This window comes from Rhopilema esculentum, chromosome 18 (genome assembly GCF_057945365.1).
Source record: "Rhopilema esculentum isolate cy_ngs chromosome 18, ASM5794536v1, whole genome shotgun sequence".
Taxonomy (NCBI): domain Eukaryota; kingdom Metazoa; phylum Cnidaria; class Scyphozoa; order Rhizostomeae; family Rhizostomatidae; genus Rhopilema; species Rhopilema esculentum.
In genome coordinates this window covers 5,308,106-5,325,710 of record NC_142832.1, presented here as the reverse complement: position 1 = coordinate 5,325,710, position 17,605 = coordinate 5,308,106, and the positions used below count along the sequence as shown (strand labels likewise).

At 34.0% G+C, this 17,605-nt stretch overlaps 2 protein-coding genes across 3 annotated transcripts in view; both read left to right on the top strand.

Annotated features, from left to right (window-relative positions):
• LOC135680837 (condensin-2 complex subunit D3) overlaps positions 1–17,605 on the top strand; it is a 73,997-nt gene that overhangs the window by 27,190 nt on the left and 29,202 nt on the right. For both annotated transcript variants that reach the window (XM_065195039.2, XM_065195038.2), the window contains exons 6-15: positions 4,143–4,258; positions 6,931–6,967; positions 7,819–7,875; positions 8,708–8,823; positions 11,402–11,513; positions 14,025–14,111; positions 14,816–14,894; positions 15,416–15,485; positions 16,340–16,491; positions 17,117–17,205. In XM_065195039.2, coding sequence (XP_065051111.2) covers positions 4,143–4,258; positions 6,931–6,967; positions 7,819–7,875; positions 8,708–8,823; positions 11,402–11,513; positions 14,025–14,111; positions 14,816–14,894; positions 15,416–15,485; positions 16,340–16,491; positions 17,117–17,205 — 915 coding nt within the window. The remainder of the gene's footprint in view (positions 1–4,142; positions 4,259–6,930; positions 6,968–7,818; positions 7,876–8,707; positions 8,824–11,401; positions 11,514–14,024; positions 14,112–14,815; positions 14,895–15,415; positions 15,486–16,339; positions 16,492–17,116; positions 17,206–17,605) is intronic.
• On the top strand, positions 36–2,899 carry LOC135680850 (14-3-3-like protein 2). Its single transcript, XM_065195052.2, has 2 exons — positions 36–421; positions 1,632–2,899. Exons 1-2 carry the CDS (start codon positions 162–164, stop codon positions 2,152–2,154), a joined length of 783 nt encoding a protein of 260 aa, XP_065051124.1. The 5' UTR covers positions 36–161; the 3' UTR covers positions 2,155–2,899.

The window sequence follows — 17,605 nt, the reverse complement described above, 5'->3', positions numbered from 1 at the left end:
ACCCCCGTGTTCGGCGGATTTCTCACGCGCCCTCGCTGCTGAGTCTCCTTTCCTTGGACGGAGTTACCTAAGGTTTAGATACACCTGCTCTGATAGTGAAGCGAAACTCCCGATCTTTGTCCTACAAAAGACTCGTATACTTCCACAAAACATTCAATACAATGGCTGTTAGCAGAGATCAACTTGTGCAGAGGGCTAAACTTGCAGAACAAGCTGAACGCTATGATGATATGGCCGAGGCGATGAAACATGTAACCCAGGCCGAAAATGGCGCAGATCTGTCTAGCGAAGAACGCAATCTTTTGTCGGTTGCCTACAAGAACATCGTCGGTGCTCGTAGATCTTCATGGAGAGTTATATCTAGCATAGAACAAAAGACTCAAGTAGAAGACAACAGGGCACGAATGACCAAGCAGTACAGGTAGGTGTTGTAATTTTGTGTGGCCTAACTTGAATCACTAAAATACTATACTAGCTAGCCATAGGCCCACGCGAATTGCTTGTTATTTTCAACGCTAAAGCCTTTGGCTAAATACCCACGTATTAAGTTGCTTAATTTTTTTTACATAAGCATATTTTTTGTAATTTAACAATTAATCAAGGCTGGCAGTTTGGATGAATGAAACCGAGAATGGAAATTAGCGAGGAGATTTTCTTGCTGCTGAAATGATGAAAGAAACTAGTAGGATGTGTAACACATGCCTAAATGGATAACAGATGTTTTGAAAGCGTGAACGTCACAATACCTGTAAAAGTAACACAGTATTTTACATGTTACAGCGAACAAGCAGTTTTTCACTGAAAAGTTTTGGAATCAAATATTTTTACGTTCCAAATCCTGAGGTGCAGCGTCAATAAACACACCTTAACATATTGTTGGCATAAAAATGTAACAATTTTCATGGATAGAATTTCTTAATCTTTGTTAATTTCAAATCCGTTATCTGTTTTTGCAGTGTTGCATTGTATCCCATTTCACTATTATTTGAAAAGTTAACATAAAATGCCCTGGTTTTTTAGATAATATATATAGCATGTTTTCGTTAAACCAAATTTATTTAGACCCCAACCCAGTATAAAAAGTGAAAAAAAATTTCCTGAGATGTTCAGTGGTTTTTTTTATTACTTTCAATTATTTTTTCTTATTATTTTGTTATTATCTCAGATCTGCAATTTATATTACAATATAAACACTTTTGTAAACACTTTTGGATAATTTGACCAGTAGAAAAATTAATGATTGCCATACATATATTGAATTTTCCAAAAAAATATTTTAATATCAAGATGCATTTGGTTGTAGATGTAACAGCTTGGTAATATGTTTCTATATTTTTGTGATGCTTTGGTCCTTTATTTCCTTATAAATATCATCAGATCATTGTAACTTGCTATTAAAAAGGTGAAACATAAAGTTTAAATTATCATTATTCTAAGATGATTCTAAACTCCATGCTTACAAGTTTTATTGTAAGCATGAAACTCTGTGATGCAACTTGTGTTAATTTTTTGCTACACCCCAAAGCAATCAAGCACTATAAAACATAAAGGTATAAGGTAATCTTCATTATTAGATCAGTTAATGTAACTGGTGTTACAATTGTAAAAATTTCATCTTTATTCCTATTTAGAGAGAAAATTGAAGCAGAATTGAAGAAAATTTGTGATGAAGTCCTAAATCTTCTGGAGCAATACCTAATACCAAGGGCTAAGAAAAATGCAGAGGCAAAGGTTGAAGTAGACCAAAGTGCTGCAGAAGCCCCTGTTTTCTATCTGAAGATGAAAGGTGATTATTACCGTTACCTTGCTGAGGTTGCATCAAAGGAAGACAGAGATGCCGTTGTGCAGAAATCCCAGGACTCTTATGAGGAGGCTTATAATCTTAGCAAAGAGAATATGCCCACTACTAACCCAATCAGACTGGGATTGGCCCTCAACTTTTCTGTCTTTTACTATGAAATTGTTGGTAACCAGGATGAAGCATGCAAACTTGCCAAGACAGCGTTTGATGATGCAATTGCTGATCTAGATAAGTTAAAGGATGAGTCATACAAGGATAGTACCCTAATCATGCAGTTGTTGAGAGACAACCTGACCTTGTGGACATCTGACCAGCAGGCTGATGACAATGATGCTGATGCAGATGGAAACTAAAGACATTAACATTTTAAGGCCATATGTGAAATTTCATCAGGAACACTTTCTGTAAACTCTGTATTGCAATTTGAACATATATCCTTTGGAAATTATGAACTTTTGGACATGACCAGCTAGCAAAATACTCTCTCCATACATTTTATTGTGTTGTTAGTGTATTTGTTTGTTTCTTCAATGTTTTTTACCCAATCATTTCAAATTTCTTGGGTATTTGCTCATTTTAAATTCATATACATTTATCTTTAGAATTTAGGGTCATTGAAATCTTCATAACCTGTTTTGTCATTTTTCTTAATTCTTTGAGCTTTTTTGGTCAATCTTTTACCATATAAGACAGTGTTCTTTTATCAAAATCTCAATAAAAGCTGATAGATTGTAAATTGTTTTTATTTTTCTGCCTATCTTTATTGGCCCCCTTCCAAGATGCTGTGTTTATTTTTCTGGTTTTCATTTCAATACCCATATAAGAAGCAGAATAGCTATGCAGGCTTTTGAAATGCTATTGAAAACAGGTTAGGACAAGCAGTATTTCATAAAAATTAACTGTAATTAAACTAGTCCCTTATTCTGATCCATATTGCAAAGCTGGTAAGATTGCTTTCCAGGAATAATTGATATTATGTTGTTTTTTGCATTGAAAAGGAGAATTTTAAGGGCTGCTGAGTTAATTTTTTCATTTATGTGAGTAATGTTTCAGAAGTTTATGAGATAAAAGTTTCTTAGAAATATATATAGATATATATTCTCTTGTGTAAAATTTTCTTGTGGTGTCTTATTTACACATTACGCCATTAATTCGGTACATTTGCTGTCATATACAAGTGAAGGTATCCTAAAGGGAGCAGATAGAGAAAGAAAACAAATTTAACATGGGCTAGAAACATATTTAATGATAAGAGTTCTCATATGTACTCTAGTATACTGTTGACCATATTTTTATGGTGTACATGCTGCATAAACAGATCATTTAAAAGTAGAATTAAGATTTCAGCTGAAGTTCCTTAGCAGTTTTTGCAAATAAATGAATTGTCAGGCACCTTTTGTTGATAAATTGTTACCAAGAAAGGCTTCCACAAAATGGGAATCAAGATGGAATAAAGATGGATAATATAAATTGTTACCAAGAAAGACTTCCACAAAATGGGAATCAAGAAGGATAAGATTGAATTATTAAAGTGTATTGGTTCAAGCTCGGAGATTTGAAATGGACCTTTTTGAAAGTTAGCAACTGTGTCAACAGTAATCCTGGTATAGGAGGAAGTTTAAAATTGTTTTTGTATACATTTTTTTCTGGTGAGAAAGTTGTTCAGAAATAGCTAATGTAGAATTATATAATTTTTAGGAAGAGGTTTAAGGAGGAAATGAGAGAATGTTTGAGTACAAAACTCTTAAGTGCAAATTTACACAGTTTAAGACCATTTTCTATTCCTTTTACCAGTTGTTTGCATAATGCAGAAAATTTTTTGAATTGAAGGTTCTTTAGAATTATTTGAAGTAAGGACCTATACATTGGAGGCTATTTGATCAAATTAATTGAAATTCAGAAAACTGGTTGCACTTGATTTTACATAAGTTTTTTGAGCAGCATAGAAATTAGCTGGTTTTTAATTTTTAGTTTTTAGCACTTTAATGTTTTGTTATATTATGCTCTATATTATGTTATATTATATACTGTTGTGAGTTATATTATAGTTTTTGTGTTGTGTTGTGTTGTGTTGTGTTGTGTTGTGTTGTGTTGTGTTGTGTTGTGTTGTGTTGTGTTTTATGTTATACGTTTAGTTATGTTCTGTCATAATGTTGTTGTAATGTTGTTTTTGTTATTTCGTGGTATTTTATGGTATAGTTTGATAATCTTTTGTTATTTTAAATTCCTTATCTGTTTGATTATTTGCTGGTGTTTTTCAGTCTTTTTCAATGATTTTGATCATGATAAATTGAATTTTCCTATTTATTGTTGAAATAGAACCATTTTTCCTTTTTTACAGGATACTGCCTCGTTCATTAAAAGAAACAGTTTCAAAGATCTGCAGCAGGCTCTTTATTCTTGCATACAAGTCTTTGCTCATTTGACAAGGTTGGAATGTATCCATGATACTTTCAGGTAAAACTCTTTTAGTCTTTTGTGTTTAAGCTTGTCTTTGTTGCTGCTTTTGCATAAATTGTAGATAAACAGCATTAAAAGGCAAAATATTAAGAAGGTATGCACAACGTTTTTCATTACTTAGAATCGAAGTTATGTTTTGCTTAGAAAATGGAGGTCAAATTAATTCACTCATTTAATATTAGTTTTGGAAATCCTCTAAGCAGAAAATTCTCCGAAATTCTCCTTTAAAAAACGTCGATAATTCTGTCTTAAAAGGCTTAACATTCAAGAGTATTTTGTCGATCGCTGCCGATGCAAAGTTAACGATAAAGTTAACTTCCCATCTGCAGTTGAAATTTAAATTTTACCGGTATGTTGTAAAACTCATCCAGACTCATGGAGATACTGCTCCTGGAGATCCGCCATAAATATACCTATAAAGCTATGAAACACATAGGCCTATGAAAGGTAACAATGTAATTTTAACTTCAGAGACAAGCCCGACATACTGCTATTAAAGTGCTTATCGGGATTATTGCTAGAAAAAGAATCAATGAATGACGTCACACCATCTTGTTTCTCAACCATAAAACCTAATTATGTTTTCCTTTAGCTCTGCAAATTATAGCTTAATTGTTGTTTTCCTCTTCCCTTGTGCAATGTGAATGCCACGGTAAAAGGTTATGGTAACTCAAGTTGTAGAACTGACTGTCCAAAGTTCTAGATTTCGTGCCTAAAGATATATAATTACTGTTTTATATCAATTCTTGATAATTCTGGTAGCTCATATAAGATCAAGTTTCTCACAGCAAATTTATAAATGTATGTTCACTACGTTTATTTTTTTCAAAGAGACGTGACTGTTAGCTTTGATGCAGAATTTCTAAACTTTTTTCTAAAAATGAATTTTATACAAATTGAAAAATAACTATGAATCTGTTAGATCAGAGAAACGAGTAACATTCTACACGTGGACCATGCTTTATGTGGGTCTATATTTGATTACATTGAAATTACATTATACGGGTTTCAAGCGATTTTCATTGTTGAATGGTTTTCAAGACAATGTAACTTCTTTATAGTCATTTTTGGAAGAAATGGAGAGATTATACGTTATCGCTTAAATTTCCTGTGCTGATAAACCATTTACAACTTTTGAGCAATTTCATTCTTGATTAATTGGCCGATCGATACTGAAACTCGTATCAGACATTAAGTGATTTCTTTATCCCAAAGCTTAGAGATAAGAATTTATTTGAAAAGATGAAAAAATAAAAAAACATCGATCCCAACATATATCAGAAGTTTAGAACACTTCAATATTGTTTGGTTAGGATTTTGCTACCCTTCAAAGTTGTCTTTGCTAGCCCTACATATCCTCCCCTCCCCCCCGCCTTGCAGTCATACAGTTTTCCCCATTCACATTTCACCTGTAGGTATGCAGTATTGGAATCTCGTAAAAATGATAAAAGAGGTACCCAAAATTTTAATAACGATGGAATCAAAAATACACAGAACAACCACAATGCAAAAAAGATATAAACTTTCAGGGTGAGAGGCAATAAACCTTAGTTGTCGAGTTACTTCTCACTCCGCAACCCTAGTTTACACTGAAAGTTTTACCCAAAACAAATTAACTATATACACAAAATAAATGGTAAGGATGTGTTCAGGGCAATAGATGGTGACGTCCTTATTTAAACCGATTAATTTTTTATAGTACATTCAAATATAATTTGTGTTTTCGAATCATAATGTATTGAATCAGATTTATGCTCATCAGAAAAACAATTCAGTGAAAATTTTAAAGATTTGAGTTTGTGTTCCTACAATTTTTGCAGCTAGTCCTTTGCTCCTAATCCTTTTCGCAGATAGTCCTTTGCTCCTAATCTTTTTTGCAGCTAGTCCTGTGCTCCTAATCCTTTTTGCAGCTATTCCTTTGCTCCTTAGCCTTTTTGCAGCTAGTCCTTTGCTCCTAAGCCTTTTTGCAGATAGTCCTTTGCTCCTAAGCCTTTTTGCAGCTAGTCCTTTGCTCCTAAGCCTTTTCGCAGATAGTCCTTTGCTCCTAAGCCTTTTTTGCAGCTAGTCCTTTGCTTCTAAGCCTTTTTGCAGCTAGTCCTTTGCTCCTACGCCTTTTTGCAGCTAGTCCTTTGCTCCTAAGCCTTTTTGCAGCTAGTCCTTTGCTTCTAATGTGTCTACTGCACCCGAACTGTTAAGAGGAAATATATGTTAATGTTTAAGCCTACGTAATACTATCATCAACAATTTATTTTATCAATATTAAGTGTCAATTTCATTTTCAATAAGTAAAATGCACAGCATGCTTTGTTTTTTCCATGGTCGAGTATTTTTCATATGTTTTACTAATCATGCTGTAATTTTCATATTTATTTCATTTTTTCCGATGATGGCCTCAGTTTTCTACTGTTCATGAGTTTTGATTTCTGTTACCTTTTGCTTTCAATTCCTCAATAAATTATTAAAATCATTTTAAAATAAAACAATTCTGTTTTCTTGTTTTGTGTTTAATTTATGCATTAAACTGGCTTTTTTAGTTTTTTTTTGTTATTTTCACAAAACTTACATTCTGTAAAGGCGAAATGCATAATTTATCACATTAATCCTTATCGGTTTTTTGAATTCACTTTGTTTGTGTTCTGATCAAAGATCTTTTATAACACTGTTTTCAGACATGCTGGAAAATGCATCAAAGATCTCGCTTATGAGGTTTGGAATTTTAATTTCTGATTGCAATGCTTTTGAAAAATTTAACGAAAGTTATTATTTGCTGTAAAAGAGACAACTTCCCCCCTTTTTACATTCTGCAGTGTCAGTTCTTTAACGTTTGTCATGTTTTTTATCACGTCTATTTTAAGGAAGTTACATGCCTGAAACTATTTTCGCTGTGAAAGGTCTTGAAAGATCAACGTCAGTTGCAAAGGACGAATTTCACCACCCTAATCTCTCCCCTTTAACAATTTTTATTTTCGGCGGAGTAATTTACCATGTTAGGACACATGTACTCCTGTCCGGAGCCAAAAACTGTTACATAGTATATGACCTAAAAATAGTGTTTTTCTCCAACTTGGGGGGGGGGGGTACCTCCCCCAGCCCTCTTTTTTCTCAGGGCAGAGTTCTCCCTGCGTACATTGTCCTCAAACTTTTGAAACCTTCATCTGAAAACGAAGGAAACTGGATGGGGCTTGAACATTAAGTTGAAACGAAGAACAAGGTTTTTGCAGGCATTAAGTTGTCTGTGTGTTTTTCTACCCATGCTTGGCCCAACAGTAATCAGCAGTTGTTGAATTTTAGATTTTATCTTACCAATAAAGATCTGCAATCTTTTTATAACAACTAAGCAGATTCACGATTACCAGTAAACAGGAAAATATTTCAATTTTTTTATTAAGTCTAAGAGACAATTTTCCGGTAAGAAATTGGCCGTTGCATGTACTTCATAGATATAATCCTGACTTAAGAAACAACTTGTTTAAATTTTTTGAGGAATACTGCACACTCCTTTATATGAAAAGTTCCCTCTTTATTCAGTTTTCCATTTCATTTTGTCTCTTCCATAGGCCATAGAGTCGTTCTGCTCCGAATTCCATGATGACGTATCAAAGATATCTAGATGTGTATGTAGATATTTAACCTCCTTGAAATACTTTGTTTTTAGCCTCATTTGTGATCTGTAATTTTACTGATTCATTGAAGCTAATCAAAGTCTTATTGCTAAACTTAGATTTATTCCTTAAAAAGCAGTAGATGTTATGTTTGTTTACAGTTGTCTGATGATTGCATTAAGTTTAAAGGCAATCTGTCACGACGTTGATTGGTTATAAGAACAAAGGGATTTTTATTGTTTCCAGTCCCCCTTTAATTTATCGCATTGTAAAAAATATGGCGGAGCGCTGGAATCGTGTTTAGGCTATTGTTCCAGCTATTGTTCTCGTTAACCAATCCACAACTAGACAGATTGCCTTTAAACTCGGAGCTGCAAATTAGAACCGTCCTTTACTACACAGCAAAGATAATCTTTATAGTTCGTGGTTGCAGTCAACCCTACTGCAGATTTTGGAGTAACATCAGTAAATCGTTATTGAACATCAATCGTGTATTAGCTGAGATGTCCGAATTTCGGTTGTATTCTTTGAATAACCATTTTTATAATTCCAAATTTCTTTATCAACTTTGCTTGCATAAAAGTAGGTAATTATAAAATGTAATTCAGCTATTGCAGATTCTGATGTTGTTAATTTTCTTCTTTTGTGACAGAAAAAGTCTTAATCTCTGAATTATTTTGGGTGCTTTTGAATAAGTTAGAATCTAATTCTCACGATTTCAAATACAAAAGGAGTCATTCCTGATAAAAGTCAGATAAATATGGATGTTTGCTTCTTTGTATTGCTGGTATATTAATCAGAAGCCAGGCTGACAAATTGAACGTATCCTGTCCTTTTGTTTCAGGTAATGAACTACTGTTTATCAAGTATCATGATGTTTGAAGATGAAAAACCGGTTCAAGCATTGACAATACCAAAGCAACTTCAAAATATCAAAAATGATACTCGAGATTTCATTTGGTGAGTACTAGTTGTTCCTGAGCTCGTATTTATCTGTAATAGTTTTTCCTGACCACGAGTTTGGAATTAAACAGGACCCCCTTTTATTTTTTTCGAGATTTAGGCTAGATCCATTTAGCGCCACATGATTCTCAAAAACGATTTAAATCAACAGTGAAACTTTGTGTTTGTTGTTCACTAGCTTCGGAAGGTAGTTTAGGGCACCGAGAACTGTGCTTATCAGGCAGTATTTCTTCTCCATTTGAACACACCTTGTGATTCCTACACCTGGATCTACAGTGAGCTGGCGACTCTCCTCACTCTTAGGAAAAGTTTGATCAAAGAAGGGACTCGAACCCAGGACCCTTGAATTAATTGTCCGTGACCTCCACCGCTGGGCCACTTCTGCCAAAGAAAACTTCTTAATAGCGGACAATCTTTTGGTGGTACAAAACTTGAAAATGGCTTTGAAAAAAGCAAACATTTGGTAAACTAAAGCTTTTCGTCTGACACTCTTCAGAGTTTAAAACGTCAGAACATAGACCGAAAACTCTACGCTAAGAAATATATATACCCAGTTGTGGATCGAAATAGGCCAATCAGAAACACGAGCACATGACTGTAAAGGTTGACCAATCAGTGCCGCTTGCCTATTGAGAATGTTACCAATGGAGTCTTAAGGTGAAAACGAGCTCCTTTTGTCTACACAGTAGCGGTTTTTTCGTCAGTTTCAGTTCAGTTTCATATAATTTTAAAATTCCACTACATACAATCCAAAAAAGGCAAAATTTAAATACAATTAAATATAACATGCTTAACTAATTAATGCAAGATAAATGCTACACAAGAAACCTAAAAGAAACAATATATAGTATTACATCAAGAAGACAAAGGAATTGTATGTAGGGGAATTTCTTAAGGAGGGGCTCTCTCAGTAGCTAGACTAGTCGTGCTTATGTAGATAGATTCCAAAACTGCTAGGTGAAACGACGATCGGGCTTTACCAATAATCCGAAACCTGTCGCCATTATAATAGCGGACACCTCAAATAATCAGACAAACAACTATTTCTGTCATTCCATATGATCAATCTATTTCCTGTAGTCAAGGCAAAGTAAACTAAAAAAAAGAAACTTGTGCCCTCATTATGTGATCTATATTGAGGTTTTACCAACTTAAAGCATCTTATTAAAACCTACTTTTAGTTGCTAGCATTTGTTCTGTTTATATTTCTAATGGCTTTTAGTAGTCTTAAGAATTTAACATAAAGGACGTATTTAATTTAAGAATTTTAGTATAATAAAATGTAAAGAATTTAATCAAGGATTGATGCTGATATGATAGTCAGATCTTACTGAGATCTGGTTGTTGCAGTTTAGTGAATTTATAAAATTTTAGAAGTTTTATTTTCAAGTTGTCCTTATCAAGATCCTACAATAATGCGTAAAATCAAGCTATTTAGCAAAATTGTTTACAATGTCAGTTGCTCAAAACATTAACAGTCAATCACAATTAATGAATCAATTAATGAAGTTATAAAATTCAAACAGTTGATGGTCAAATACAGTATTACCAGTATAATATTTTTATAGTTATAAATATATTTGGTTGCCTTGAGTTCCTTAATGTTTTATAAAAACTCGTTTTAAATAATTGATCAATAGTCACAGAGCTTGGCTTAAGATCTAAGCCGTCCCTTTTTTAAGCCTTATGTGGTGTGTCATTCTTTTTATGTGTCCTTAAAATGTTCGTTTGTGAATCCCGAATCATAAACAAGAGCAGCTGATTTATAATGGTCTTACTAAAAACGCAAATTATCTAAGATCCATTACGTCTGTTGTTTAGAATCTTTCAAGAGTCTTAATACACTGTTCTTTAGTGGCCTCTCCCCGCAATAGACACAAATTAAACATATCACTGTGGACTGGTAGGGATGCAGATAAAATAAAAAATATAAAAAATTGAAGAAAATGAAAGGAAATAGTAAAAAAGATGAAGAAATTAGAAAAATAAAAAATTTGAAAAAAATGAAGAAAGTGTAAAGTAAAAAAAATGAAGAAATTTAAACAAAATTGAGGGAAATTAGAATAAAATTAAAATTCAATGAAAAAATTGGAGAAACTTATAAGAAATTAATAAAAAATAAGAAAAAAATAAAAAAAATCATTTGCTATGTCAGCGCTGCTTTGTAGAACCATAATGCTATCAATAAACAGCAATTATACCAAGTTTATGGCCTTTTTTGTTAGTTAGAGTTATGGTTGGACAAGACTATCGGAGACCTTTCCTTAGAAGAATGGAAAGGTTTTTTGTTTATATAGGGCTTCAAGACTTTTTTGTGTCTTTCTTGCAAGTGCCTGCTCCACTTTGACACAATGCGTTAAGCATACTTTGATATGTACGAAAAACATTGGTTGCAGCCAGAAGTTCTATGTTCAACCACTCAATTGATTCTCAGGGCCACCTTAGTTCTTGAATCAATCATTGAGATCTTTTGATCGCTAGAAAGGTATTTTTTCCCACTAGTAGAGTGACTTTCCCTATAGAAAAATTGGCACATTTATTTTTTCTTCGTAATTTGCTTATTGTTTTATTTTAGCAATCTCATCAAGAAAAATGACCCTGCGATTGTTCAATCTGTGCGAGTTCTGCTTCAAAACATGTGCGTCAAAATACCGGACAAAGCGGCATATAGAAATATTTTGTGTACGGTATGTTCAGCAGTTTTGTTTGATTATTTGATTATTGATAGCTTTATTTGATGACATATAGTAAAGAATGGCAACTTTCTGCCCGTGCAGTAAATTTATGTTGCCTTGGGCCTTGGTTCAGTGATAAAGTATAAATAGATTAATTTCTTCTCATGAGAAAAATTTTGCTGTCGGCCGCATCCCAGTTTCAAATAGATTACAAACAAAGATTTTAATATGAAACTTCCACTTATGGTTGATTTGTTGTTATAGTTTTATAAATGCAGAATTAATGATAAAAAGCAAGAACTCAGTACACGGTAATGTTCTTCAATTTGTCTTTGCTATCAGTATGTTAATTTTGGTGCCATTAGGCTATTTTCGATGTTGTGATGACCCGTCTAAGCGAAGTACTGAGATTTTGCAAAACAGCTATGCGTCTGATTTCGAATAAATTTCTCCTGTTCACTCTGCTTGCTTTCGTACGTTCAGTTTTAAATTTGAATCTTGCCACTAAATTATTCATTACCAAACTGCAGAAATCGCTGAAAATGCAGCATTAGAAACGCATTTCAAATCTGCAATTGTGTGCTGAGAAGCTTAATAAAAAGAAAGTAGATGTTAAGTTTTTATCCTGTTTTAAGCCCAGCTCAGCTAGCAAAATTTTGTAGCTACAGGAGATAGATTTCGTCGCTAGCTTTCGACATCACTTTGTTTTTCGATCCGATTTTACATATTCCATAGCTTTTATGCTTGATTAGAAAAGTTATACGTTGGCCAAGGTCAGAAAACAGTTTTTTGCGTGCATATGTAGCGGGTCGTTTGAGATGAAAAAATTAGGACATAGATCAGCGAGATTAACACAAATTGAATTTTTTCCAAGAGAACTAGGCCAATTTTCGTAATTGGCGACGTGGCTAATTTCATATTGATTTTGGGTAGTTATTTAAGCATGGTCGCAATAATTGTAGATGAGATCCTTTGTTATATCATAAGACAGACCACTTAAAGCATGGATTCGAATCCACTGAATTCAAAGCTGTTGCATATCGTCTTTTAAACCCAATGAATACAACTGTAAACAGTTAGCTGGAACAATGAAATAATGTCTTTCTTATCAAATACCATAATACTTGCTAAATGTACTCCTTCTTTTAAGTTTCGTATACTTTTTCAGGATCATCCCATTCTCCCTTTTGTAACAATGTTGAATAGCAACAGGTTCAGAGTTTGAAATTCACCTAACATGGCTTAAGAGGAGTGGGGATTTCTGCATTTTACACCCAGAAAATATTAATTTTTCGTAAATGTTTATTGAATACAGGGTGTTACAAGGACTTTGGCAGCAGGATTGACAGCCAAATTCCTACATTCTGACTGTTTTTTAAAGCTATTGGCCGTCTAAAATTGATTTGGCCGAAAAAGTAAAAGTTGGCCGAATTTCGAAGGATGTTGAAAGCCACAAAAATACAAAGAAAACGACAACTTTAGCATAGAAAATATTCAACATGTTGTTAAAATAATCTCAAAGTTGCAAATAACGAAGCAAGAAACAAAGTAAAAGATAACAGAAAATTGAAATTGAAAGCAAGTTGGAGCTTTTGTAACAAACAAAGCCAATTTTGATTACACTATTACTCCAAAGACTTAGCCAAAATGTAGCTTTTTTGTATATTTTGTTTGGCTGGCCGAATTTGGCCGTCACGCGTGAAATATTTGGCCGCCAACCATCCCAAGCATCTGGCAACCCTGTTTGGCAGGGATTGTAGTTTTCAATATTGCCATTGATTGATTGATACCCGTCTTAAGGTAGCGAGGCCGCCTTGTGGTTTGATTTTAAATAATGTAATACAAAGGAACTTGATGCCATTAAAATTTTCTTGGCTTATTTATGTCAGCTTTTATATTTTGTAAGGACTTTAGCAAGTCCTCAAAAGACTGCTATGAATGTATATGTTGGATTTTACGCTTTTGGTTTGAAGAACAGGACGGTTCTTGCTTAAAGGCAATCGACAGATTTAAAAATGGCTTAGGCCATCTGTCAGTCAATCAATATAAGCCAATGAATGGGCGTGTGAGTGGAATCGTGCTCACTGATTGGTCTATTTTTTTTTGAAAGATAGCTTGAAGGGCGTGTGTTGTGAACATGATTGGCTAATGCAATACAATTATATTTTTTGTTTAGTTCAAAGCATGGAATCGAGGGTGAATTTTTAGCAAAAATTCAACAAGTAGAAATGAAAAGTCATGAAACAATGGAATTCCATTCCAAGCGCTTTTGTTTTATTAGCCAACTGTTGATACAACATATGCTCTCTAACATTGTAGTATTTTTCGATTGTCTTTAAGCCAGAGCTGTCCTTTTCTTTTTTTCCTGTATGCGATCATCAGGCGACTATTGAAACCACTCTCCCTATGGTTGTTATTTTATTTAGTTGTAATGTCCATAGAGGTATCAACAATTATGTTGAATTTTATGTTGATGAGTTATTGCAAGGTGATATTTGTCTAAACTTGCATCTTTTTAAACAGGATATTTGCAAAATCATTCTCTGTTTTCCTGTGAATATCCAAGAAACGATAACAGAATGGTTCAAGAAATTCTCAAGGAATGCAAAAGTAAGGCCTAACTAACCACAATTGTAATTTGCAGTTGTTTTTCGGACCATTGGGCGGTTTTCTATTCATTTGCAAACCATTAAACTACTTTACGTAACAAAAATAATTTCCTTTTTAAGCAAGTTTTATTTCACAACTGTGGAATCATCACGAGCTTTTTTCATCAGAAAACATTTTTTCTTACTATGGTAATTGGTCTTTGGTTTCGTAACTTTGATTTTATTCTTTTGAATAAAAATCAAAGAAGAGTGTACAGCACATTGCTCTCTATTCTATAATAGACGAGTCTGGAATAAACGGGAATGAGTGAATATTTCCCAAATAATAGTGTGAATCGGGAATGGCTAGCACATCCTTTGAATTTGAAACATAGGGAATATTAGCACTAATTTTACTTCCTAAAATAGAAAAATCGCATTTATAAGATAACAGTGTGAAAAAATGTTCTTAATAGTGTTTCCACTTTTTTTCTTCTCGATGCACTTCCTTACGCTGCGATGAGCTTCGTTGTCTACACCTTGTAGTTCCTTAAAACACGAGGCTTGAAATAATTAGAAGGGCTCAGGAATAAGAAGGACATGGGTAAATTAGTAAGCAGAGGAAGACGGTAACTCTGGATGCGAGAGGTGCAATTTTACCATTGTTGCTTGTAAGTTTGCTGTTTCATGTTTTGTTTCTCTCAATATCCCTATTGAATTTTGCAGATTGGATATCGTGTTTTCTCCATTGACCTTATGAACTGCTTTTTACTGTTACCCGAGGAAGATATAGTTGGTCAAGAAGGTAGCTATATGTTATCTGAATCTTTTTTCTCCGGAATAATTTGCACTATAGACTTATACAAGAAATATTTTATTGGCGCTTCCTTCTCATGGAACCCCCCCCCCCTCAAAGCTATGTATGCCCTTTAGGTTTTTGGAAATGGCTATGAACTTTCATTCCCAATTTTTTTTTCTGTTCGCTATTTTCTTCTGATATATTTCAAGCAGTTTGGTTTTAATGTAAGATAGAAAGCTTTGTTTATTTATCATAGCTAATTTTAGCAAAAATACTTTTTACCAGTTGAATTTAAATTTAGAAGTTTTCTGGACGTTTTATGCACTTGCAGCCAAGGACAAATAAACTAAGCAAGCCAAACTTCTCGGATTATTAAAATCTGCTCAATACTTAATTTTTATATTTATCTTGCATTCTCGCTCTAATGCCATTGCATTCTTTTGAAAGACTACTTTTAAGCATAGACACAAATGATGTCATGCCCACCTGTGAATATCAATGATAAGTAGAAAATTTTCACCTTTTAGGCCAGCGGTCCACATGCAGAACAGCATTCCTCCAAGCCATGTTTGCTCGCTGCTCTGATCGCTCCCCCACGTGAGTCGCAATATAAGTGGATTTCCTTCAATTAGAATAACAGAAGAGTAACAAAATGCCTAACTTCTGATACAGATACTCTGCCATTTCGATTAATGCCATTCTGTCATTGCCAAATTGGAATCATTTTTAATTTGTATATATTGAATTGTGATTAGCCTAGTTTTTTTATACAATAGCTTTTCCTGTACTTTTTTTAAGTGGAGGGCCCCTTGAAAATCAGCACTGCTGAAGAGCTACCCTCCTTAAATATGTGAAATGAATTGAAATTTGATGCATTTACATTAGTAGCAATCAAGAACAATAGAATACTTTGTGCTCAAGCTCCCCCGGCTGCCCTGGAAGCTTATCCACTTATGCCTAAAATTTACTGACAACTTTAGACTTGGACATAATAGCTGAATAAGTAAACTCAATGTCTGACCCATGATAGGTTGTTTTAATGAAAAGTCGTTCTTGATTATTGGCATTCATTATCATTTTATTGGTAGATTAAGCGCCTCATTTTCTTTAACAAGCAAGTGTATTGGCAGATCCCTTACTCCCTAGCAGAACTATTTTTTGTTGTCCTTGTTTGCAAAATTTACAGTTTGGATATTTTGGTCCTGCTGAAATTCCACCATACAACTGCCATGCCTAAGATAGTTTTCAAGGACATGTGCATTGATATCGGTGACATCCATTTCTTTCGTCTCTTTGAAAGGACTGTTTCTAGAAATCAACCTCCTTCTAACATTAGAAGTGGAAGTTTAATTTGAAAACCTTTACGCAATTTAATTGAAATTTGATTCTGCCGATAGCAAAACTCATTTTTTCCCATGGTAAGTAACTAATTCTTAATCTTTGCTGATCAGGGTCAGAGCGAAGGCATTAACATGTCTGCATCAAGTGGCTTCTTCGCCTTGCGAAAGTGTAATTCTAACATTCAAAGATTTGCTCTCAAGCTCCGTCAATCCCTCGGGCTTATTTCAAACCCAGAATCTCAGCAAAGATGTTGTCTCTGACTGTAAGTATTGATCTGATGTGAACCTATATAATATACTTTGTATGCTAATGATCAAGATATTGTATGCACACAGCAAAGAATTTTCTGGTAGGCTTCTCGCAGCTATCTTTGTAAGGTTAACTATATTGTACTAATCAAGATAGGTTAGCCTTTTTGAGATTGCGCCAAGGCTCATTGCACTAGCTCTTGGTTGCATGTATGCCACTTTATGTTCACATCACCCACAAAAATGGTAGACTCTCGCAAGATTCCACGTAAATCGGAATCATTTGAAAATATAGACCATTTTTTCGTTCAGTTCTCCTATTGGTATGAGATAATGTTCAGAAGTTTGAGACGAACAATGGCACATTTGATTGGCTCCTTATTTTGACCAATCAGCGACCGCTAAATCCTCAAACATATCTTGGCCACACAAAGCCGGCTTTTCTTATGATACTTACCATGCAAGTTTTGCAGTATTGAACTTTTGTGACACGTATTCATGCAGATTTGTAGCATATAATGAACTACAATCAAAACATTATAAAATCAACAATTATATATTGAGAAAAACCTTTCACTTATCATTTTTCAAAATTCTGATCCTTTGTTTCATTACTTTATTTTTGACAATATTTTCTAGCCCGCGGATCTGATAGAGTCACGATTTTGGACCTGATAAGAAGACGGATGAAAGATGAGAGAGTTTTGGTTCGAAAGGCAGCCATTCAGGTACCAAACCCTTTTGCATTTGGAATTAAGTATTTGAAATCTTATATGGATGTTCTTCGGATTTTACAAAATCCTTCGACTTTGTTAGCCATTAAACTTGGATCTCTTGGCGGGATTCCTCTGGTCAGACGGGTAGTGTACCTGTCTATGTAATTATAAATGGTTGCTGTTTGATGATAACTCCTCATGGAAGAATCTAATTGCACCTATTGTCAATAATTCGAAATATAGGGTAACAAGTTTTTAAGCCATCCTCCACTTGTTGTTGTCCTGTTCGTGTATATAATGTATATAAAGTTGCTGTCTATAATGTTGCTGACAGTAGGGAAGCAAAAGGGGCGGGCGCCCAATAATTTGCAAGCAATAGGTTTTACATTTCGAGGTTGAATAGAAAAACCTG